At 41.6% G+C, this 25,825-nt stretch overlaps 2 protein-coding genes across 13 annotated transcripts in view; one reads left to right on the forward strand and one right to left on the reverse strand.

Moving 5' to 3' along the window:
* LOC142503045 (SERTA domain-containing protein 2-like) overlaps window positions 1–7,860 on the forward strand; it is a 30,471-nt gene extending 22,611 nt beyond the window's left edge. For 9 of the 11 annotated variants that reach the window (XM_075614909.1, XM_075614908.1, XM_075614919.1 and 6 more), the window contains one exon: window positions 3,987–7,860. In XM_075614909.1, coding sequence (XP_075471024.1) covers window positions 3,991–4,821 — 831 coding nt within the window. In that variant the 5' untranslated portion in view covers window positions 3,987–3,990 and the 3' untranslated portion in view covers window positions 4,822–7,860. Of the gene's footprint in view, window positions 1–2,675; window positions 2,764–3,078; window positions 3,228–3,986 lie in introns of all 11 variants that reach the window. The other 2 variants (XM_075614912.1, XM_075614910.1) reach the window with 2 other exon arrangements.
* A 2,867-nt stretch (window positions 7,861–10,727) lies between these two features.
* Window positions 10,728–20,391, reverse strand: CLBA1 (clathrin binding box of aftiphilin containing 1). 2 transcript variants are annotated; one of them, XM_075614921.1, is made up of 6 exons: window positions 20,182–20,391; window positions 15,640–16,220; window positions 14,760–14,908; window positions 13,978–14,101; window positions 13,492–13,605; window positions 10,728–11,478 (listed from the first exon to the last, which is right to left on the reverse strand). In XM_075614921.1, exons 2-6 carry the CDS (start codon window positions 16,021–16,023, stop codon window positions 11,335–11,337), a joined length of 915 nt encoding a protein of 304 aa, XP_075471036.1. In that variant the 5' UTR covers window positions 16,024–16,220; window positions 20,182–20,391; the 3' UTR covers window positions 10,728–11,334. The 2 variants fall into 2 exon arrangements, with proteins under 2 accessions (XP_075471036.1, XP_075471035.1); XM_075614920.1 differs by having other exon boundaries at window positions 20,169–20,391.
* Between the last annotated feature and the right edge of the window lie 5,434 nt (window positions 20,392–25,825).

Below are 25,825 nucleotides of genomic sequence, written 5' to 3' on the forward strand. Positions count from 1 at the left end.
TCCAGAAATGAACTTGATCCAAGTCCAAACAGGTACACGAAGGCACAAAATCAGGAGTGCAAATATATCCAGGATTCTGCAATTTAAAAATAAAGAACATATAGTGCAATTTTTTTTTTAAACTAAAAAGTGAAGGTTCATGGGTATCTCACTCACAATTGTGGTTACTATTAGCGGAAATGCGGTTGTATAGAGTAACCAACTCAGATGTTTCGTCGGGTAATCTCAGAGGATGTCCCTCAGAACCAGATGAGTAGGATGGATAGAATTCCCATATAAATAAGCTGTGTGCAAGCAGGGAGACCACCTAGGGTCAGACAGTGGAGGAAAACTGTAGCATTCCTTCCTTCACTGATGTACCTCCTGTGGCGGCCATCCATAGGGGAAGATGTCAGAGTTCAGGGAAGGGAGAACCAAATCTTGGCCCAGGATCCTCAAACACCTTGGGGGTCTTCAAACAGGCTATGTGCTCGCCCTTCCTTGAGGAAGCTCCAAGTGAGTGAAACGCGCAGGGTCAGCATACAGTCTGTTTGGGGTTCTTCAAGGTGCGTGGTGGACGTTCTTGAGGATCATGGGCCAAGATTTGGTTCTCCCGTCCCTGAACTCTTGACATCTTCCCCTAATGTAAGGCCACTACAGGTGGTACATCAGTGAAGGAAGGAGTGCTGCAGTTTTCCTCCATGAAATTACCAGTGTTCTGTTTCAGGTTCAGAGTTGAGGCATCTTACTTGGTAGACATCATGTCAATCCCATTGAATTTTCATCAGGTTTGTGTTTCTGCCGATGATTCAGAGGGTACTGATCAAGAGAAAGTGAAGGCTATAGTAATAGCTCCTTTTTGGCCTTCAAGTTACTGGTTTGCAGACTTAATCAAGATGTTGATATATGGAGGCTTCTCATTCTTCCGCATCTCATTTCACAGGGCCCAATCAGACATTCCAATGGGGCTCTGTTGCTTTGACGGCCTGGAGAAATAGAGGCAGCATTTATAAAGAAAGTTTTTCACAAAAAGTTATTAAAACCTTGTTTTGCACCAGAAAACAATCCACATCAAGAATCTACTACAGGGTGTGGTCAAATTTTCTTAATGGTGCGGGTCACAATCATTAGATCCAGTGACAATTCAAATCCATAACATCTGAGATTTTCTTGCAACAAGAATATTATACAGGTCTTCGTTTTAATTCCCTTAAGATCCATGTATGAGCACTGGATATATTATTTGAAACACAAGTTGCAATTCAGAAGCATGTCAAGCGCTTCATAAAGGCAGTTGCAAAATGGAGTCCCAGAATACGCCCTCTGGTTTCAGTTTGGGAACGGAATATCATTCTAGAAGCATCAGTACATGTTCCTTTTGAGCCGCTAATATATTTATCATATATTTCACTGACTTTGAAAGCAGTGCTTCCAACGTCCATTACCTCGGCCAGAAAAATTGGAGCTTTATCCTGCAGAAGTCTATATTTCAGAATACATGAGGATAAAATAGACCTGCATACAGTATCACAATTTCGGCCAAAGGTGGTATCGTACTTCCATATGAATCAAGAAATAATTGTACCTTATTTTGTACCAATCCCAAGGGGGGGGGGGGGAGTGTTTCACTGTCTGGATGTGGTTAGAACATTGCCCCATGAGAGAGAGAGAATATATGAATATCAGATAAATTATTTATCCTTTGGCAAGAGGAGAGGTCATGCTGCCTCAGTATCTTCAGTAGCAAAATGGATTAAGCTTTGTATAGAAGAATCTTACAAGGCAAAACAATTGGAGTCTCCATTAAAGATCAAGGCACATTCCACAAATGCCATGGCAATTTCATGGGCTAACAGAGCACAAGGCTCTTCTGAAGATATTTGCAAGGCTGCAACATGGGCCTCACACTATGTTCATAAGGCAGTATAATGTTGACCTTTTTCTCCAGTGCGACTGAATATGGGAGGAAAGTACTGCAATCCAGATGGTTCCCACCCTGGTTAGAGGGACTGCTTGGGTACATCCCCATTTGTGTGCACGGTCATGGGGGACGATGGAGAAAAGCGAATTTCCTTAGTGTTATTTTTCTTTCTTTGAGTCCCTCCATGACAGCACAATCCCGTCCCGAAGAGGAATAAAGGGAAATAAGAGATTAATTTGTTTTGCTCTATCACGTAATTGCTGGTTTTGATACCTATGCAGCTTAACTAGACGTATAACCAAGGTGCTAATGTCTCAGAAACTTTTTAAAGTTGGAAGGATGGTCCTACAACAAAGTAAGAGGGACCAACGCCGCAATAATGGAGGGGAAAATAAGGACATTTTCCCTTTTTCATAAAATGTAGATCGTGCTGATTTAGGCACTATCGGAAACTCCCTTTCTAAGTCAATTGCAATAGTGCCCTGATCATCACTATCGCAGTTTAATGAATACCTCCCTCAGGGTTTTATTTACGAAGGCAAAAAAAAACTCCACCATGTTTAGCAAAGTAAAAACTCTGCTTGCTTTCAATTGGATTCTTTTATCTTTGATAAATATGGTGCTGTTTTGTGCCTTGGTTTTACCCAGTTTTGCAGTCTCAATAATTTAATAACTAAACCCCCCCCCCCTCTAAGTGTCTTACTTTATATCCTTGTGCCCCCAAGTACAAAAATATAATAAAGTAACAAAATATATTTACCCTTCTTTTTTACAGACTAGAATTAATATCTTGATGTGCCACGTCAGTGGTTTATCCCCCAACTACTAAATTGCACTTGTTTGAGTACATATATTTAACAGCTGTAAGTAACTGAAGACTAGTCTAATAGTTCCTAAAACAAAACGGTGGCAACATGTAATACTTTAATGTGACTGACCTGAAACATAAAAAAAGGAATCGCTGTTTTATTGGATGTTAAGGAAGCAAAATGTGGCTTGATTTGTCAATTTGGTTTGGTATGTTTTTAAAACTTTTTTCAATAACATGGAAAGGGCAGGAGTCGTCCACAATGGGAAGCTTATTTAAAGCCTTATTAAAATGAATTTCATCAGGAAGTCCTACCCTGAAATTTGTTTCAATTTTTGTAAGACGCCTGCTTATTTTGTATTGTATGCAGCACGAACAGTGTAAACGCCGCTGTGGAAGGCTGAGCGGTACAGACACACAGATTCTCCCTCTGAAAAAACTTGTAGCCTAATTTTGATCGCCAAGGCAAATCAAGTTAATTTACCACACCAAGGTCTTGTGGAGTGGATGAAGAACAAAGTAAATCCATAGATCGGTGGACACCTGTAGTTAAAACTGTTACACTATTAGCTATGTGAGCGCTTTACACACATTGCTAACATAGTTTACATCAGAATGTCACAAATTTAAGATGCTCAGTCAATAATTATTGGTATTTTTGCAGCAGGATGTAAGATCAAGCATGTGACTTGGCTTAGGACGATATTGGCTCTAAATTGTACAAATATGTCCAACAGATATTTAGGAACCAACTACTGTAATTGTATTACAACAAGAACGAAAAAAAACATTGCATAAGGATGCGTGTATTGTGGACACCGATAGATTAAAAAGTATTCTTATCCCTTGGGGTGCTAGACAGGTCTGCAAGGCAAACCGTGCCACCCTCCTGCAGCTTTATAAAAAGCTTTAAACAATGTTCGTTTTTAAGAGACTCGTAGTAACACTGCTTTAGCAGGAATTAAGATTTGCTTTGAATAATCTAGTGAAATGACATCACAGACTATGCTTGATTTTAAAGACAACATACACTGTAGCTAATGGCAAACAAGACCTGTCACAACAGTGTGAGTATGTGGCTTTACACTTTAGCTATTGAAGCAATAAGCCCATCTGACAACGACCTCTGACACACAATGGTTCATTAATTCCATATGATGATCTTTATAATAATCGTATAAAGTGTGTGTGTATCTCAGTATAAATGTTCTTGTATATAACTTTAATAAATGATTTTCAAGTACATCTTATTTGCATACACACATTTTCTCTTTACAGACCCATGCTTGGTAGAGGACTTAAACGCAAGTTGAATGATTGTGAAGAGACCATGACCGACTTTTCCAGTGCTTCTGATTCAAATCGAAACATGCCATACGTTCATCAAAGGCAACTAGTACTGAACATGTGCCTGAACAAGTTACAAAGCTATAAAATGCTAGTGGAACCTAATCTACACCGGTCTGTCCTCATAGCCAATACAGTAAGACAAATTCAAGAGGACACAAGACAAGAAGCTAACCAGCTGCCAGCGAGTGTGTGTAGTGATATTGCCTCCCATAACCTTAAATATACAGGAAATTATTCTGTAGAAAGCTCCATAAATTTGCCTTGCGGAATAAACCCAGATTTTAGCAGAGGCCCATGGGCTTCTGAAAGCCCAGTTGACCGTTTTTTGGAAGTTACAGATAATGACATGTCTTCTGCCATTTCATCGATTCTGAAAGATTTGGACTTTGTGGAAGATATCAGTCCATCTCAAACACTGAGCCCTCTAGTTGATCAGCCAAAGCCTCTAGAAACTGGATGCAAAGCAGGTGACAAACCACAATCAAAAGGAGTGGGTTGTGTGTTTGGTTCCTTTGAAATCACAAACTCTACAAGTTACTTAAAGGATTTATCTGTAGATGACATTTTTGACGACATTGACACATCGATGTATGATTCGGACTTTAGTTTCTCATCATTAATTTCAACAAGAATGCAACCTGCCTCAGAGGAAACTCTTAAACTTTTTACATCGTGCAATGCTTCATCAAGCAACAATATACAGGTTTTCAGAACGGATTTAAATGATTTGGACCATATCATGGAAATTCTAGTAGGCTCCTGACACTTATTTTTTTTTTTTTAACCTCACCTCAGTATTTACTTTCTACAGCCAGTTCAATTGGGGAGAAAAAGTTGTTTTTTTAAATGTGATATGTGAAAAAAATTATGAGAACCATTCAATGTATTACTTCCTGGTAAAACATTTTATAAATAAATTCAACAGTTGTAGTTAAGGGCGTATTTCAAAACACATCATCTTGCACAAAAGATGTTAATTATACATTTTTCTTTTGATTTACATTTTGGGACTTCTTAATATTTATTGTCTCGATTATGTTGTATGGAATTATGAAACTGCCCAGCTACATATTTTTAAATTAAAACACATATCCTTTGTGACAGGAAATTGGATAAACTGATGAAAATGTCACTCCGTTTCAAAACTATTTTTGTAAGAATTAGTCTTTGTAAATGTTATTACAATAGTTACCAGAGCCAATATGGTAAGTCACTTCTAGTATATAGCAGACACTACCTCTTAAAACTGAAGTGCTAAAACCTATATTTGTGTGTTTCATTATTTATTTTTTTTTGTATTCTTGGTAGACACAACATTCAAAATATTGTGAAATAAGGATCACTTTTTGCTGTTACTTTGTTTAAAATATTTGCAGGACAAATTTGTATTTATATTTGTTTTTTATACACCATTTTGATCCTTTTAATCTAGTTGTATGTTCTTCCATTTTAAAGGAGAGTTGGTGCATTATTTTTTTTAAATACAAGGAGGCAACTTGTTTTCTGTTAGGTTGAAATTCTCACTTCCACAAATTGAGTAATTGCACTTCACTGTGTAAAGCACCTAACGTCTTGCTTCAAGAACTGGAAACATTGTTGTAAGACCGATACAATGAAACCAGGATATTTACTCCGTTTTCATTTATATATTGACATTAATAATATTTTATTAACTTATGCATTTATATGTGAAGCGAATATGCTGTGAGAATGTATACAAACCTAGCACATATTTTCTTTCATTAGCAACTTTGCTATTATTTTGTACTTTGCAGCAGGGGTGGCTAACTCCAGTTCTCAACCCCCCCCCCCGCCCCCCCAACAGGTCAGGTTTTCAGGATATCCCTGCTTCAGTACAGGATTGAGCTACCGGTGCTGGAACAGGGATATCCTTAAAACCTGACCTGTTGAGGGCTGGAGTTGAACACCCCTGCTTTACAATATTTGGCATTAGAAAAAATAGATAAATAGAAAAGCTCATTCCACTGGTCTCGTTAAATGAATAGTGTGTATATTATCACTTTTTCTATTATATCAGATTTGAGATGTGCACCCGTGGCAGGATACAATTGTTCTTGTGAGTGCTCCCTGCATGATTCTTAATTTGGACAAGTGGGCCATCAAGTCTAGTTAAGGTATCTGTATAAATATCACACAAGCTCTTTTGACATCTTCCTCCTGCTGTTCATTATGTGTACTACAGCTAAGCTTCTTTCATGGTACAGTACATGGTTAATTTTCTTTGACACCCGTAACGAGATGTGTGAACACTTCTGAACCGTTCCCTCCAACTTTTTCATGCAAATTGTGAAGCCTCAAAACGTTCTAGCAAATGCTGATTTTCAAAACCATGTGTACGTCTATTGTACCTTAAAACTATTGTTTTTTTAAGTACAATTAAAATAAATAAACGTATTGCTTCCACTGAATGTGCCAGCTGCCCTTTAAGGTACTCCAGTAAAGAATATATTCCATTGACATACATCAAATTTAGTTTTGCTCTCTTTTGTTATTAATGTGTAAAACTAATTACCAACCATGTTTCCAGAAATACTGGGACATGGGGAGCATTTGAAGTGGAGTAGATCTTTGAAGGGAAAGTTCCTGCCTCCTCCATAAAATATTCTAACTTGCAAAATAGTTGGTGACCATAGACCCAAAATAAACTCCCCTCACCTTTGTAATACACTAGGGCCCAGATCCACAAGGCTCCGTTATTGACTTAACATATCATTAACTGGTATCCAAAGCTTACTAATGCAGTGTTTAGTGCTGTTTTAAGCCATAATTGCTCTTTGCGCTGGCTATAATGAACGTTGGTGCTAACGGTATGCAAAAGCGGTGTTTTGTGTAACAATGCCTATCCACAGAATTCTGGTACTGTATAGTTAACGCAGGGATTTAACAATGTGCTAAATAGTTTATACCTAAAGGTGGTGTTGGCTCCCTCCAGTCCCTGAAATGGGAGTCCTATTTTACTAGAGTACCAAATGATATATATAAATCCTCTCAAACAACATGTGACGAGAGACCTATGCACAAAAAGGATATATGCTAATAGGAGTAATTTAAATATACTTTACATATCCTATTGGCATATATCCAGCAAAAATATTTTTAGAAATGGAAAATGTGGCTTTCCAAAAATGTATTTTCCTTAAGTCTATTACGGCAGCAAACACAATAAGGAATATACAGAATCTTGATTGGGAGCTTGGTATAAAGGTGTCTCCTTCTGCTTTAGAATCTGTGTTTTATAGCAATTGTCATATTAAAAAAAGAAAGCCCATTAAAATGAAACTTTATTGCCATAGGGAGGGGGAGAAACTAGGTGGTGCCGTAATGGACTAAAGGAATATACATTTTTGGTACAGTAAGTTAATTTGTCCCGATCCACCAGGTCCATCAGCCAGCACACACATAGGGATTTTTAACAGCAATTCACTAGGGAGGGAAAAGAAAAAAAGATAAGAGAAAATTAATCTGACCACTTTCAACACTTTACTGCTGTAAGCCACATTTTCTTGAGCTTGAATATCCAGCTTGTACTGTCTCGTGAATAAATGGATATTTGTCAATGTTGCTGCTTTAGATATTTGTTCGACAGCTGCTAGGATTTTCTCTGCCCCAGATGTGACTATAGCTCTTGTGAAGTGAACTTCTAATGCTTCTGGAGTTCGCTTCCCTAAATGTTGGTATGCCAAAGAAATGGCCTCCTATGGATCCTGTTGTGATTTTTGATGCTATGTTTCATTTCTTATTGCCTGTAAAAGAGATTAATAAACAGTTTTTCTGAATTTGAGTTTGTTTCAGATACAATTTTAAACACCTTTTAACATCCAGGGTGTGTAGCTATGGTCCCTTATCATTGTTTGGATTAGGGCAAACTTGGCAGGACAATTTCTTTATTTGTATGAATGAAGGTGGAATTTAATGAAACAAACAATACGAGTTTTTAAAAGACCGGGCTTTTAGCTCACACACTCATTTGGCCAATGTTACTACTACTTGGAAGATATTTCTGAAATGTAAGTGGCTTGAACGATAGCTTGCAGAAAGTCTTTAATACTGTACTCAAGTCAAGCTGGAATTGGGTCTCTAAGCTTTGGTTGTTAAGGTCTGAACAGAGCCTTGACGAACGTCTCAATCAGTGGCTGATCTGCAACGGACTGGCCCAGAGTGCCCCAATTTCCACAATCTGCACCTGCATAGTAATTTTTCCAGGTTGTGAGCTCTTTTTTAGGTGGCTTTCACCAGCCAGTCATCCAAGTAAGGACTAATGAAGATATCTCATTCTTTGAGTGTGTTGCGGCTAGGGCTGCCATTACCTTGGTGAAAACTCTGGGAGCAGATGAATGGCAAGAGTGTAAATCTAAAAATTGACACAATGGAGTAATCCCTCTCTGAGTTGTAGAACTCAGAGGTTGTTTCTTCCCACTATGAAAATAATATGCTAATCTTTCTCCCTACTTGACCATGGCTCAGTTGAGCAAGAGATCTGGCATCAGAAACTTGATTATACAGATCCAATTTCCGTAATAGATCTTCCAGGTGGCCTAAATCTGAGGAAAAACTCCTGCTTGTTGGCTTTATATCCTTTATGCAAAAACATTGGGACGTGACAATCTATATTGTAGTCTATGCTCTTGAGACATACATTCTGCTTTTTACTTCAGATAATTTGTCCACCAGTTTTTCTAATTCAGCTCAAAATGGCAGATTACCTTCAAAGCACATAGACTCCAATTTCAGGTCAGATGATCCTAAATTCAGGTCACATCATCCTCGATATATTCTGCCATTTTTGCAAACTTCTCACAAAAAGCAGTGAAATTGTACCAGAAGTAGATGTAGGTTTTAATCATTTGTAATTTTGCACAAAAAAAAAAAGTACCACCAATGTGTGTTTACTATATTTTTAGATTATGAAAAAATATAGTAGATGGGGTTTGTGATCCACATTAGAAGAGGAAAGGGGTTTGATTCCAAAAAACAAATCTTGATCGTTTCAGTAGTTCTATAACTTTTATACAGAAAAGCACAGCATACACTATACATTGCATTATGTTTTGATAACTGCAGTAGATAAGGAAATTGAAGTACGTCTGCATTATTCATTTACTTATTGTAGAATAACACCACATTTTTTTAATGTTTAATAATTCAATTTGGTCTACAAACTGGTAGTCACAGGGTAATTAGTCGCTTCCCCTTTGCGTTAAATGGAAGTCATATTTGTCAATGCTGTATACAGTACTATATTATTTCTTTCTTCCCATATAGTGCGGATTCTGCACTTGGCACTTCACACAATAGCTCTGAATTCCACAATGACATTCCAGGTTGAGAAGCCTTTAGAAAGACAATATAGAACATGTTTAAATTATGGTTCTTTTCAATGTATTTTTACGCCTAGAGGTGATGTTTTTCAGTTGAAACATCTCATAGGGCCTGTTGAAATATACAGATAAAAACCCTTTAAAAAAAAAAAAGTACAATTATTTGACTTTTCTTCAAAAGAACCGTTTAACATTTGAAACAGCAATCCAGTCAAAATGTTAAAAATTTTTTTTAATTAAAGCCAATTGTAACGGTGTTTCCTCCATCTGGGAGATTCCCCTCTTACCAGTGTGTATGGTGCTGGTTCACAGGACGCTGAGTCGTCCGCCGGTGGTAGTGGGGACATCAGGACAGGCTCCATGGGTAAAATACTGATCTTTATCTCACAAGGTATAGCGCCTCCATGTGCTGCAGGGATGTGGAGACAATCCCTGCAGGAGAACTTCCACTCCCCCAGATTGCACACCAGGCAGGAGTATAGTTAACTGGAACACTTTATTGTCCCTCTTCATACACAGCAACACAACTTGTATGTGTTACAGCACAGTCAGATAGGTCTCCAACCTCAGGATAGTCCCTGGGCATCCACCCCAGGCCAAGGGCACCCGGGGCAGTCCTTGCTCTTCCCTGACTCCTCAATAGAACCAGGGGCAAGGTATCACTCCTCACTCTCCCAAGGGGAGAGGACAGCAGGTGCCAATGCTAGATACACCCCTGTGTGGTACCTATCTCAAGGGAAGAGACACTCACTACGTTTAGGTGTGCAGCCCCTTAAGTACCAGAGGGGAAGGTCCAAGGTCTGAGCCCAGGATTGGGCAGAACACCGGCCTTATCCCGCCCCCTCCCCTGTCACTCAAAGCAGCTTACTGTGGGGAAAACCCATGATTATTGGTCCCGACACTGCCACCAGGGCTTGCATGTCAGGGAGGGCAGACTGGTAGCAAAACCAGACATGGCTACACAATTTAGCAGTATTGCTATCAGTGGGATTCCAGCAGAGCCATATATTTTCAGCTCTGGAGACTCCAGTTCCCGAAAATGCTCACCAATATAGCGATTGGTTCTCTTGCAAGGGATTTAAACGTCCATCCAACAGGAAACCGCAGCAGGTGACGTTGCAGCTTGCTGTTGGCCCGAGACCCACAAGATTTGACAGCCATTTTGTTACAACTGGAGGGAGTTTTAAAATCAATAACTTTACCAGTAAGTATCTTGGCAACTGGAAAAAATACAGTAGCAGACTAACTGGAAAACAGCATGTTCAACTACCATGTAAAGTGTTAAAAAAACAGATTGGTGTAACAGTTTGGAAGCATATACTACACCGAGTGATTACATACATTTATTTAAACAGAAGTTTGGTTCAAAGTTATACAACAGTATAAAAATAAGTGTGAAAAGTGCATAACATACGGTATATTCTGTTTTCAGAATTTTAGTAGAGTGGTGAAGCATGTCAGAGAAACGGCTTATTTTTGTTTCATTAGCTATGTTACATTTCAAGTATGGCCCTGAGGCTTTAAATGTTCATGATTAAGACCAACACATTAATATCACACCTGCTACATTTTATTCCAGTAAACAAAAAGTGCTTTGCTAAGTTTTCTCCAACTCTGAAATCAGGGACCTCCAAGTAACTATACTTTTCAGTCCTGGAGGATAGACTAGGAAGTGCGGGCCTTATTTTACTTGGGAAATAGACATTTTCTCCAAGACTATTGTATCTCTGGTACCGTAGGTTGTAAGTTAGGAGAAAGAGTATGGATGAAATCTCAATGGAGTGATGGAAGGGTGAGGAGCGCAATCAGTTATCTACATTGTTAGGAATTTATTAGGTTATAAACCATAAATATTGTTTGATTTCTTATAACACACACACACGAGAGAAGACAAGAAAATTTCACTAATTGAGTTGTGCAAAGTGCAAGATCTACAACTAAAAACCTAAAGGGTTTGTATTAAAAAAGCTTTTCTTTCCAGAGAATGTAAGGAAAGGCAAAGTAGCATCTGTTGGTGACCTCTTCAAAAAGAGCTGATATGAAAAAACAGAGCCTTGCTTGGAACCTGGAGACACATACAGCTGAAATCAGAGAACAAACAGTTAGGAGCAATAGCATGATACAGTAACATATCCTCAGTCAGTGGCGGAGCCGGACATTCGCAATCGGAGCTTGCCTGTCTCGCTTGCGCAATCGGAGCTTGCCTGTCTCGCTTGCGCAATCGGAGCTTGCGCGACAGGCAAATACCGATCATGCATGTGTGCGAGCAGCCGGCAACTGCCGTTCATGCACGAGAAGCCGGCAAGCAGATCGCCAGAATCACGCATGCACAGACAGCGACAAATATGGTCCCCCTAGAGAGCGACTTTAACCAGGATTTACTCCAGTAGAAAGCATGGTGTTTTTTGTAACGCTCATTACTGTAAATGGTATGTAAAATACAGGATTATAGTCCTAAATTATATTCATTCCATATTCTCTAAACTCTGTTAGATTAAGATAAACATGAACACAAGATAACGGAGAAATACCCACATGCAAAATATATTAAAAATTATTTATATTTGCATATTTCTCTGGCATCTCACTACATGGAGTGTAGGTTAATCTCTCTGGAGATATACAAACCAATGGGCCCTAAACGCAGACGCAGTCTCTCTCCCAAGACATAAATAACGTCAAATTATTATTAAGATAACGCAGTTCTATTGTGAAATAATACAAGTGAAAAACAAACTTATCAATAGTGGCACTCCAAAATTACCAGTGTGTGACAAATCATTAGTGCAATAGTGAACAACAGTGATACTAATACAAACACATTTGATGAATGCTGCTGTGACCCAGTGTGGGATTGCTCTCTCAATCCCGTGGAGAGTGGAAAAGGTGTAGTTCATCGGGAAGCGCAAACGTGGAAACAGAAAAAATATTCTGATGGTGCAATATTGTTAAAACAAAAATGTGGAGATGATAGTATCAAGTCAATGTGTAGAATACTCACAAACGTGAGATGAACTGTATACACGTAATGGTATCTTTGGATGATGATCCGCCAGAATGCGGTGGAAATACAAGTAATCCCAATGGAAATGTACACTCCGGTAACCTTAGTATAAAACAAAAGAACCGGACATAGTGCAGACTGTATATGGTATTTATAAAAGGTAAGTGTAATGCAATGCACTCCCATGATAAAAAGTATTAACAGGCATTTAGATCTCACAAAACGGATCTCGGCAGCAGGATCAGTGGTCTCTGCTTCCCCTGTGTTGTGGCGTGCGTGTCACGGATGCGTCTCACCGATACCGGAAGTGACGTCATCCGCTTCCAGGGGTTCCGGACGGTTGTGGATTTGATTGGTCAACGTCACTCTACGCGTTTCACTTTCCTCGGTTTCGTCAGGACTCCTAGAGTGACGTTGACCAATCAAATCCACAACCGTCCGGAACCCCTGGAAGCGGATGACGTCACTTCCGGTATCGGTGAGATGCATCCGTGACACGCACGCCACAACACAGGGGAAGCAGAGAGACCATTGATCCTGCTGCCGAGATCCGTTTTGTGAGATCTAAATGCCTGTTAATACTTTTTATCATGGGAGTGCATTGCATTACACTTACCTTTTATAAATACCATATACAGTCTGCACTATGTCCGGTTCTTTTGTTTTATACTAAGGTTACCGGAGTGTACATTTCCATTGGGATTACTTGTATTTCCACCGCATTCTGGCGGATCATCATCCAAAGATACCATTACGTGTATACAGTTCATCTCACGTTCGTGAGTATTCTACACATTGACTTGATACTATCATCTCCACATTTTTGTTTTAACAATATTGCACCATCAGAATATTTTTTCTGTTTCCACATGTTTGCGCTTCCCGATGAACTACACCTTTTCTATTGTGAAATAATGTCACCTCAACCCTTTGCTTACGAGCTCAATTACGGACGTTATTCTTGCATATTTAGTGAATAAGGCATTACCTCAGGGAAGATAACAGCCATTCCTCCATTTAGGTAACATTGCCCCGATCTAAGTGTATCGAGCAAAAAGACAGTCACCCGTACACTAAATAGCAGTATTACCTTAGTCTGAATTAGAGCTTTATTGCCAGCTGGATACAAAGAATCATTTACTGGGATCGGTTTGGTATCCTTAGAGATTATGGCATCCTTTTCCTCCCCATTTTCTGAAAACTCCTAAAAAAAAAAAAAAAAGGAAACAAGCATTTAAATTGTATAAAACATTTTTTTTTATACAAGTATTACTTGTATTATTATACAAGACAGGTGGATGTTTACATGTTCATTTAACTAATAAAATATATTATACTAATATAAGGAGTATACCAATCCACATTATTATACTTATTAGTCAAATTGGCACAATCGTTTCAGATGGTCTTGGAAATATAACATACACCTCTCCCCAAAGTTAAATGCCTCCTCTGTCTTCCATATTTGTTACTGAGCTTCTCAACATTTACAATTCTGTATACGCAGTGTTCAAAGCAAAATGTTACCAAAGTTTTGCCACTTTGCAAAACAAAACGTTAAAAACCAGGAGATTACTTTCTGGCACGCATCAATTCCAAGCAGCAGCATGAGGTTCTTGCAGCACATGGATTTACTCCACTCACATCCAGGTGTAGCAGCGGAGACATCTTGGCATCTTTCTATGTTGGCACCACCAAGCCTGAAAAATTGAAGTTGGATCTCATACAAAATAATGAAGACTTTGAATTAAGAACGTTATGGAGGGAAATTCGTTAACTGGATGTTGCACGAGATGTTAAGGAAGCAAAACAGTAGACGAAACAAGTGTTTGCATATAGTCCTCTAATGCACGGGTGGGAAACGGGAAGGGTCCTGAACAGGTTGGGTTTACAGGATATGCCTGCATCAGCACAGGTGGCCCAATCAGTCTCAGTTCCAGCACAGGTGGCTCAATTGGTGGCACAGTTGAAGACTGAGCCACCTGTGCTGAACCAAGGATATTCTGAGAACCCAACCTGTTGGTGGTCCTTAAGAACTGGAGTTGCCCACCCGTGCTCTAATGCCTAATGAAGCTTTAATCTATAGCATTGATTGCAGGAAATATGTCCGGCCCCTTTACATAGTTTGGCAATAAAGACAGACATGGTACAGTACAACATTTTATGCAGATCGACTCCCTTCGACCAATGGCAAGTGAATAATCACAGTTTTTAGGAGATAATTGTCAATGCATGAATATTGCAATTCACCAGTCACTGGCCTATAAGAACGTCAGTAACTACAGTGACATTTCATGGCCAACATTGTTTTTATTAATTGAGGTTAAATCGAACAAAATTTGATAGAAAGCAAGTTACCATAACCGTGTCTTCATAAATTCACCCAAAATACTTTCTTCATTTGATGAAGCCGGAGGTTTGTGTAGGCTCTTCACAGCTCCAGTAGACTGTTCTATTGGTTTATCTGGAAAGCTTAACTTAAAAATGTTCTCACAGCTTTTTGTATCCTGCAAAATAAAATAAAAATCCATAACAATTCTAGCCGTATCTCCATGTCCGTAAACCATTTGCAGATTATTATTTTTTTGCAATAGTACCAAGTAAAAAATAATAATGAAATTGAATGTACAGTATTTACATTAAATAAATATCCCTGTATCTGTGATGCTATCCTAGTCAATGAATTCAGACCGTCTGTATTCCCTCCGCTTCTGACAATATAGAACCTGCGATATTATGGTCATGCCTTGAAAGTGGCTCGCAGGCTTACTGTATACGCTTTGGTCAAAGGGTTAACTAAATTACCCTTTTATCAAGAGATATATAGGTATTTCACTGTGTATTTTTTCCAATGTTTGTCACATTGGATGTTGCTCTGGACTTCTTTGTTTCTTGTTTTATACAATTAGCCACGCCTAGTATCACTACTTTTGACATACATACATATATATACACACACACTTATATACATATATATATATATATATATACATACATATACATATACACACACACACACAAATATATATATATATATATTTCTGAGAGCTTGCTGGGTATCTGTGTGTTAATATAGGTAAGCTTTAAGGAAATTTGAGGTTCTTTGTCACAGTACAAGTGTAATTAGGCATTGTGTTACAAAGAAGGTGAAGCAGAGAGCCAGTGATTGTAAAGAGCAACATTCATTAGAGAACACTGAACATGTTGGAAATGCTAATAAGAATGATTAATGACATACCAAGGCTTCTGGAATATGAAAGTCCCACCCAATGGGGAACGCAGTTTGTTCAGAGCAGTCAGCTTCCTTTGAGGTAGTACTAATGCATGTACTTCTGGGAGAAGAGTCACATTTTAATGTGCCTGATAATTCTTCAACTGTGTAGTACAATATTTCAGATTCTGGATTGGATTCACTGAAACTTTCAAAATCACCCCAGGTACTATTGTGCTCTGGTAGTGCTTTATTTGAACAACAGTCTTCACACAACACTTTAGATCTTATAGTGTCATCCTTAAAAAAGGTATTGGGCATCTCCATAGTGGATGGAATGTGGTCTGGACTCTTGGGAGTCGCATATTGTCCATTGGCGTTGCTCCCACTAATGGAATTATCATCCTTCATCGTGGATTTTTAGGGATATAGGATTAAAAACAAGATTTCCCAGCAAGTGCAAAGATTATACTTTTTGAAAAGCATTTGGACATCAAGTCACAGGTCGTTATTTTACATCGATCTCTTTAACATCACTGTGCTGCGTTGATCAGGGTGTTCTTTAAAACGAATAGTGGTTGGAGCATCAACAGCCTCTTGCTTTCAATCTGGAAGGGGAAATAAATCACAATCAACCAAAAAACGCAAGAGATTTTAATACTCCCTGGATAATACCTTCAGTGCTAGAGGCCTGATACATGTTGATGTTGCTTTCAATGTCTAGAAAGCCACTCTGCAAACTCTACTAGTGAGGATGTTCAAATATTTCTGTAGTATTTCTCCACATTCTGAAATCTCTCTCAAAGAAGTTACTCTAAGAATATTCAAATGCTCAGTCCAAATTTAAACACAAGTAGGTGACCTGGTCTGCTACTTTTGACATGTATTTTGTTCACATTACATACATACAGTAGGTTCACAGTGAGGGTTATTATGGACCAACTTGTAGTTCAAAGTTCCTGGAGAAAAGCCCATTTGATAGCTTGTAGCTCGTGATGCCTGTTAGCGGACCAAGATTAGAGTTCTTCATAGATCAATTATAGTGCATAGAGCTTATCAAACCTCACAGGTTTCTTCTTCAAGTGTATTATGGGTCAAATAGATAGAAATAGATATAAACAGGTTTTTAAGATTACATAAGCATCTTCTGATACACAGTGGCCATAGTACATTTAAAAAATGCTGAAAGTAGCCATTGCTACAACATACAGCATCCAAAGTACAGATGTGCACAGACTCATCAATAGAGAAGGACGAATCAGCCCAAATCAGTCTCCCGGATTTTACCCCCAAAATCCATTTTGCGGTTTCAATCCGAGCAGACTCAACAAAAACCGCCATTGGATAAAATCCATTGAGGGGCTTGTAGAATCCAATCCTCTGATTTCAGCAATCCATTGGCGGATTCTGGAATGTACGGAATGCATTGCTAATAATAATAATAATAATAATTATAACAGGAAATCAAAGCCATGCAAAAAACTTTTGTACACTGACCTTGTAATTCCTGTTTTTTTTTACTACACTGATACATAAAAAAGCTGTGTGTGCTGTGCACACGCATAGTAAGTGAAACTTCTTTGACGTTTACAGAAATTGTATTTGTGTTTGTGATGTTTTAATTAAAAATCAAAATACAATTTAATTGACAAAACACAAATAAATTTGACTTAGAACGTGCGTTCTCGGCACACATCCCGTGTATTTGCTATTTGCACTAAGCGTGAATTCCTTGTGTGTGTGCGTGCGTGTGACTGTGTGCGTTTGTGACTGTGTGTGTGTGTGACATATGCGCACCCCCCTGCACATCGCCCCCAACACCTCCTCACCTCACATCACCCCCCTGCACCTCCTCACATCACCCCCCTGCACCTCCTCACCTCACATCACCCCCCTGCACCTCCTCACCTCACATCACCCCCCTGCACCTCCTCACCTCACATCACATCACCCCCTGCACCTCCTCACCTCACATCACATCACCCCCTGCACCTCCCCTCACATCACGGCGGAAGGACTGCGCGCGCTCGCAAGCAGCGGGCACCCGGAAGTGCCCGTGCAGTCTTGAGAGCGGGCTGGGAGGGGGGGGAGGAGGGGGGGAGCGGGCTTGGCTCGTGGTGGGTGGCGGAGAGGGAGAGTGGACTCGGGGGAGCGGACTCGGGAGGGAGGAGGAGGAAAGCCGTCCTCCTTATTCACCCGGCAGCGCAGGGAGGTCTCCGAGCCGTGGCGTCCGTGATCGTCGCGCAGCATGTCAGCGGGCGCGGGCGGGGAACGGCGGCGGATGTGTGGGGGGAATGGCTGGAATGGCGGCCGTTAGGAGCGGCCAGACGTGTTGCGGGAGTGGGGGGAGCGAGCCGTGACATCACTTCCGTGTCACATTTCGTCTCCATCTCTCCAGTTTTGCCCCATCAGAAGTAGGTGCCACTAATGAAGTTTCACTTCAAAAATCCACAAAAACGCGAATCACCCATTTTGAGATTGATCCGCTGAAATCCGCGGACCAATAGAACCGGCCGATCCAAATCTGCCCATTCCTACTCATCAGCTTGTGTACAACTACCAATAACTCATGTTTATTTCTTAAAATATATAACAACCTGAATAAACTACTGGATAACCAGGAACAGTAATGCCACTAGAACATTTCACGGTGTTCACATAAGTTGGTCAAAAAACGTCATGACACGTAAAAAATTTAGCCATATAAACATGAGCAAAATCATGGGTTTGGAATCCGAACTTTGAGGTTTTCATCCATGCAGGGTGAACTTGGGTTCGCAAATAATAACAGACCTGAAAACTTTTGTAAAAAAAAAACTAAGAAGAAAGTGAACATTTAGCAAAAATAAGATTGTTTTAGATAGAATGATTGAAGCGAGGTGTTCTGATATTGTGTGATGTAAAGTTACAGTCAAATTGTTCCACTGAACAAAATGGCTCATATTTACCAGGTACTGTTCTACATTAAGATACCTCACAACCCACTAGAACACAATTTCCTGACGTAAGCATTGACTATTAAATGAATGGGTAAATTCCAATGAGCACATCCAATTAAAACTTCCTTGCAGGAGTTTGAAGCGTAATCCCAGTGAATGCGGCACATAGGGAAGTGTTAGCCAACTCCAGTCCTCAGGGGCCACCAACATGTCAATTTTTAACGATATCCCTGCTTCAGCACAGGTGGAGCAATCAGTGGCTCAGTCATTATGATTAAGTCACCTGTGCAGAAGCACGGACATCCTTAAAACCTGACCTGTTGGTGGCCCTTGAGGGCTGGAGTTGGCCACTCCTGGGTTAGAGCGTGATCCAGCAACGAGTGGTTAAACAATGAGATCAAGCACACACACAAATCTTAAGCAGGAGAGAAACGCTTGGCAGTGTTGGCACAAGCTGGGAAATTGCTTGGCAACCAGGGGGTAGTTATACGTAGGAGGCCAGAGTCCCACTGGGAGACTGCGTGCAACCTGAAACCAAGCAAAGCAACATCTAAAGCCAACAGCTTCCTCTGCTATCCAGAGACGCCATTCACATAAAGGAACAGGTCCCTCTATACTCGTGTTCCAAACCATGTGATAACCACCATGCAGAAAATACTTTCTATCCGGAACCTTTTTAAGCTGCAGTCCCACAAAGATTGGAAGGGGGGGGAAAAAAAGATAATTTTGTATAAACTGTGTCTAGGTCTCTTTTCTTCATATGGGCCACATTCTTCATAGTGAAATCCTCCAGTATATTTGACATTGGGGAGAAATGTTGCATCAAAAGGTCCTTTTGCTGGGCCTCTTAAAAAAAGTATGTATATCTTTATTTATATAGTGCCACAACTGTACTTATACACAAATAAATTATAGTACAATAAGTGCAACAATGTCAGACAATAGGAAAGGACATCCCTGCCCCAGAGAGCTTGCAATCTAAGTGGTATGATGGGAAACTTACAGAGACAGCAGGTGAGGGAAGTACAGTTGTTTGCTGTTGGGATTTTCTTGAATTGGGGTTGCTAATAACTCTTATACACAGTAAAAGTCTGTTTAAGACTGCTAATAAGAGACGTCACATTCCAATGTTTAAAAATGAAGACAGTCATTCTAATCCCCCTCCCCCCAACCAATACTTGTATCTATAGATACTGAGGTTGCTTGTTACAAATGTCCTGGCATTTAGACTGAGCCACTGAATGAGCCACCTGTGCTGAAGCAGGGATATCTTGAAAACCCTTACCTGTTGGTGGCCCTTGAGGAGTGGAGTTGGCCACTCCTGATCCTGACCCCAAACAATAAATACATTAGTAACGTTGTGATGTATTTGATTTAAGGTGACAATACATACAATATATTTTATTGCCGACATACTTATTTCTCTTTCTAGAGACCAACAGATTATTTGTTTAGCTCAACTTCACCGCATATCTTTTTTGCTAAACAATTGCCAGTTTTTTTTATTTTTTTGCCTCCCAATCCTCCCTCCCGCTTCTGTAGCAAAACATGAACACGAATAAGCATCACTGCAGGAAAATACATTACTGGGGAGTAAAATCACACGTCTTACTGTACCTTGATGCAAAACTGTAAAAAGCAGCCACAGCGCAGATCCTATGAGGCTGTAAATGGAGCGAGAACACCGATGTTATTGTGACTGCTTTCTGAGCCTTCCTCTCCCCTGGCTGGGGCCAGTAGGTGCGCCCTTGGCTTGCAGGCAGGTGGAGACTGTGGATGACATCATCAGAGTGGGTGTATCACTAGAATGTCTCTCCTGCATTGAGGATTGTTAGCTACATGCTTCCAGCTTGTCTCACACTCGCAAAGCCTGTTTTTCATCTGTACTGAAGCGGAAATAAAAAAACATTTTTTATTTCTTTGCGCATACGAAACATGTGCATGTTGCAATGCTAACAAGAGCAACCAGGAAGCTGTTTCTCTACTCGTAATATCTGCTAGAAATCTAAAAAGGAGTTTTTTTTTTTATCAGACAGCCCATATTGACTTAGCAACCTTCTTCTATAAGACACCTTATGCTGAGGCCCCAGTACCTCCGCTGCACGCGCGCCCGCGAGACTGGCGGCGCGTGCAGCCGATTCCCCGGTCTGCACGGAGCTGCAGACCAAAAAACAGGGGGGGCGTGACGGCGGGAGGGACGGGGGCGCGGCCGTGACGTCACCCGGCAGGTTCGCCCTCATTGGCTGAACCGCCGGGGGGCGTGGCTTAGCGCTCCGTCGCGACTCCTGATCACAATTCTCTTGTGAGCAGGAGTCACTGTCGGCAGAGCGCAGCGCCCCCCCCCCCCCCTCGCAGCGGGCCAGGTCCCATTGTGCAGCGGCTATTGTCCCTGCAGCGTCCCCAACAGCGGGGACCTGGCCTTAGAACCCAATGATTGCTTATAGCAGAAGACGGCTTACCGAATATTATGTGACAATATAATCAGTGGCTGAAGTGTGCCCCCCTTTATAGCACAGGCACTATTAGTACCTGTCCCATTGAGCTTACAATGTGATGTTGGTGCACAGGTAGATAAGGTGATTTGCCCAAAGCCAAATCACACTAGGATTCGAACATTACCACCGAGTTACTCATTCAGTCCATATTAATACTTTTCCTTTAGAAAGCTTCTACTTTTCTGCTAAAAAAAAAGTGGATCTATTTTACAATAATCTTTATTTATTCATATTATTTATTCAAATGCACAAAGCTTTTGAAAATGAAGATAGGCAATTAATTGTAACACCTGGAGGTAAAAGGTTTAACATGTTTAGGACCCCATCAAATCAGACACAGCATATCTACAGCTTAAAGCAGCAATCCTACTTTCCTTTTAAAATTTTTTTTTAGAGTTATAGGTTGGAAGCAGGGGTTCTCCGGAGCAGAGCCACTTTAATTTCATCTCTGGAGACCCCCTGCTTCCCGAGATATTTATCTCCGTAGGGAGTGCTGGTAGCAGTTCTGGCGGGGCTATGAGGGGCTATCGAAATGGCGGATTTAAAGCTCCCATGTCACGCGGGCCAATAGGAAACTGTGACATCATCCCTTGTGGCTTCCTCTTGGCTTCCTCTTGGCCCACGTGACCAGGACATTTTAACCTGCGGAGCTGCTACCGGCATGGTATGTATCTCGGGAAGCAAGGGGTACCCGGAGTTGAAATGAACGTGGTTCAACTCCGAAGACCCCCTGCTTCAATCCTATTAAAAAAAACTAACATGTTCTGCTGCTTTAAGTGCAGAACCAATCACTGATTATAACTATGGGTGTCAGACTTTTCATAAGATTCATGCTGGCACATTATATCCTAATGTATCACAACATACTACAAGGCAGTCATAGGGATACTAATAGCATAGAAGTCATCGGAAGCAACACCCCAATTTTCTTACCCTCCCATCTGATTGATATAACCAGATCAGAATGGTAACCATTGTGGCTAATAATTACTAAAAAGAGGTGTGTTTAGGGGCGTCTGCAGTCCTGTCACATCAATAAAAATACACGCATAGTAAATCGTTACCTACTGTATTGGTGTTCACACCTACTATTTGTTTATTCTTTTGTCTGCCACCTCTGAGATAGCACCAGGGCCTCATAGTAAAGGGATTAGCCTTATTATACGTAAATACCTTTATTTTCAAGCAGTAATGATTAATTTTTGGTGCTGTTTCAGATGAACGGTTTTAGTTCAATGTCGATAAATATTTTATAAATACTTTACAAAATGTATATATATATATATATGTGTGTGTGAAACAAGGCAGCAGGCACTCTGTAAATAATGAAGAGCTGATGCTTATCCCATATGCGATATTGAAACAACAGGTATTACCAGATCTTCATCCGGAAAGAAGAGACAGCACACAGCCAAGTTGAAATAACAATATATTGAGGTAACAAAAACCAAGGCACTACAGCCGACGTTTCGGTCAGCTACACGTGACCTTCCCCACGACCCTGAGGAAGGTCACGTGTAGCTGACTGAAACGTCAGATGTAGTGCCTTGGTTTTTGTTACCTCAATATATTGTTATTTCAACTTGGCTGTGTGCTGTCTCTTCTTTCCGGATGAAGATCTGGTAATACCTGTTGTTTATATATATATATATAAAATAAAAAAAAGAACGAAGTAGCGCCTCTAATATAGCCTATACAAAACTGTGATTAATGAAAACCAACTATGAAAGCATCCAATGGGGTGGCATATGTAGGTAAATTAAATCCAAACCAGTATTAACCGAGGGTAATAGGTTCTATACGTATTTAAAATGTCCAATAACAAAGACCTAATACTTTAATATTTAAAACTAATACTAAATAACCATAACATATATAAAGAGTATATAATAAAAAATGTAAAAAATGTAATAAAAAATATAAAAAAGAATGAAAAACCTAAAAAACCTCAGAAAACACAAAGTCCTGTTCCAGAACAACGCATCCAGATATAAGGCAGCCCGTTTCAAAGGGGTCACTACTCCCTGTTGATACCTATGTGTAGCCATGCATAATAATGACTGCATACATCTTCTCTGTTAGCAGTAAGTCCTGGTACACACAGGCCTGCCCACAGTAGTAATGGAGGTTTTCCCTCACCCCCAAGTGTGGTGCCCTGTGTAAGGATGGGAGTGGCTGTATGCTCTGAGTCCCTGGATAGTGACCTCAGGGATGCGCCTGCCCCCTGGAGTATAAAGGGCACAACACTGACAGTTAGTGTTGTTGTTCGAGGGAGAGAGTAACCTGACGATACCGTTATTGAAGGAACCCTTTTTGTGACCCTAGTGCAGTAACTAGCGGGAACACAGTGATAATTCCAGTGTGTTTACGCCACGCTGTGTCCAGGGACCTGGCACAGTGGTGATCTCCCTAGGAGAAAGGGAATCCCACTTCATGATTGGAGGGCGTACCTGGCAAAGGGACATCACGCAGAGATGTGCGGCTAGAGCTGGCAGCTGTATGGGGCAGTCTGCTACATCCCTGTATTCAATAAAGATGTCCTTGAGAAAAAGAACCCCACTGTGTGAGTGTGAGATTACTCAACAGTGGATGGCACCAAGAAGGAGTTCCTCACCAGGACCATCTCCCTGCGGAAGCACAGATCCTGATGAGGTGGAGGCGCTGCACATGATGTAAGTTGGACTCGCACCCACTACCTCAGCTACCTGTCCTGATTGACATCCCCTAATAACACCAAGCGGGAGACTCAAGAGTCCTGTTACTTGCAGGTGCACCACCACACACGCCTTGTAATGGGGGACTGGTTAGACTACACGGGCCAATATGAGATTGGGTGGGTCAAGCCAGAGGGAACACCCGTTACAATTGGAGGCGCTGCTGAGATACCTGTCAACAGGACAGGCTTTTGCTAGGCACACATTAGGAAAGAGAGAAGTGTCTGCTGCCACTTTGTGCTGCGTGGGACGGAGCCAGGGGTAGTCAGGGAGATGCTGGAGATGCATGCCGCAAAGACGCCTTGGGATCCGTAAGGGGTTAGTGAGTCTGGAGCCGGGGGCTATTGCTGTTCTAGTCGCCTTGAGGTAGCGCTAGCGGGGGACGCCTAAGGGGTAAACTGGTAACTGAGAGCAGGAATTCTGGACGGGTCCGCACTAGGCTAGCCAAAAGTAGGTCGACGCCCAAAGTACTGCATGGAAGAGCCAGAGTACTCTAGTCTCCATTCCAGATCACTTACCAAGGAGCACAGACTGGAGGAACGTGTTACAGTAGACACAGAAAGAGTGAGCCTAGCCTGAGGTAGTGCAAACACGAGTCAGATCTACGTTAGGTACACAAGGTGGTGCACAAGGCATGTTTATTGTACAGATGTGGTAGCTGCCCCGCAGAGCGGAGCTCCACGTACAGAGAATCGGTGTTCAACGATCACGAGAGACGTGTTCAACGATCACGAGAGACCTGTCGGAATGGAGGATCTGTACAGAACAGAAGGTCCAGGATGGCGGAGAGAGAGAACCACGAGAATGGAGGATCTGCATAGAGCAGAAGGTCCAGGATTGCGGTCAGACGAAGAACAAGCTACAGAAGAGACTTTTGTGAGTTTGTTGTGGAATGGCGTGAAAGCCGTGGCTGCGCCGTGTTTGTCGTGTTTTTGTTCTCGGGATGATACCCCTGAGAATAATGAGCAGGACAGTGTGCTTAGATGGGAGGAACGAAATGGACTTTGTTATACCCCAATTAACAAACAGCCAGACGCTGCCTTAAATGAAAGAAAGGACAATGCTTACCAAAATGGCGGTTCCCGCTTCCCCGGGACGCCGCGTGGGCATGCTGCAGAAAGTCTTGCAACTTTGCAGTTTGCTAATTGTTGGCCAGGATTGGCGCCAACGAGAAAACTCCACCCCGCTGAGGAGTTTGGCGCGAAAGCTGGAGCCGCGCCCTCATGGACTATGACTCACTCCGCACCTGTGCTGGGTCAGCCTACAAATCTACGAGACATCCCCCTAGTTTCAACCAGGGGGAGTGGTTTGCGGTTACACCGGATGTCGACAGAGAAAATGGGAGGAAGGGTTGCTACCTCTGCCCATGCCTTTCAGTTGCGAAGAGCCATTGATCAGTATAGACCTCTGAGACGAGTGCCTCCGCTGGTAAAGATGGCTGAAGCTGCTGACAAAGTGGACCAAGGTCCTGTGATTTCCACTCACCCTTATTCGGCTCCAGGAGGCTTCCTGATAATCCGTGTGGAGGGTGTGGAGACTGTGGCATGTCTTTGCCTGCAGTGCAGACTGCCGGGCGGAGCCGTGGGCAGCGAGGCCCGATGCCCCCACTGCGGACTGCAGTACATGTGGCCAATGACCACATTCGTACCGGTGCAGGCTGTGGGAGTAGCCGGGAATGTCCCGATTCCAAGAGAAGAACAGCCGGGAGCTCTCTGGAACAAGAGTGCCAGTCCCGCCGAGTCGGAGCCATCATTAGTGCTTCCGATAGAGAAATCCAGTCATCGGAGAGGTGATCACCGAGGAGCCCATCGCCGGTCTCCTACCGGGATGCCTCGGCCGAATTGCAAACTGGAATCCTCGGATGAGGAGTGTGCAAGGCTGGCGAGTAAGACAGTCATCAGACGAGACTGTCATACCATTGGTACGCCATGGAGGGATGAAATTCCTCGTGGTATGGAGACGCGGAGTCGAGTGTCCCCTGTACCGCGACCACCCGATCGCCGGAGTCCCACTGCCGTGGTGACTAGTGGATCGTACGGAGGCCGATCTACCCCGACCCTGCACG

Source organism: Ascaphus truei, chromosome 9 (assembly GCF_040206685.1).
Source record: "Ascaphus truei isolate aAscTru1 chromosome 9, aAscTru1.hap1, whole genome shotgun sequence".
Lineage (NCBI taxonomy): Eukaryota > Metazoa > Chordata > Amphibia > Anura > Ascaphidae > Ascaphus > Ascaphus truei.

Excerpts from the sequence above, each read along its gene's own strand:
- CLBA1 (XM_075614921.1), bottom strand. The coding sequence starts at position 16,023 with ATGAAGGATGATAATTCCATTAGTGGGAGCAACGCCAATGGACAATAT. Across the intron at positions 14,102-14,759 it reads TTTATGAAGACACGGTTATG|GCTTGGTGGTGCCAACATAG; the intron begins GTAACTTGCTTT and ends TCAATTTTTCAG. Across the intron at positions 11,479-13,491 it reads AAGCTCTAATTCAGACTAAG|CTGTATGTGTCTCCAGGTTC; the intron begins GTAATACTGCTA and ends CTCTGATTTCAG.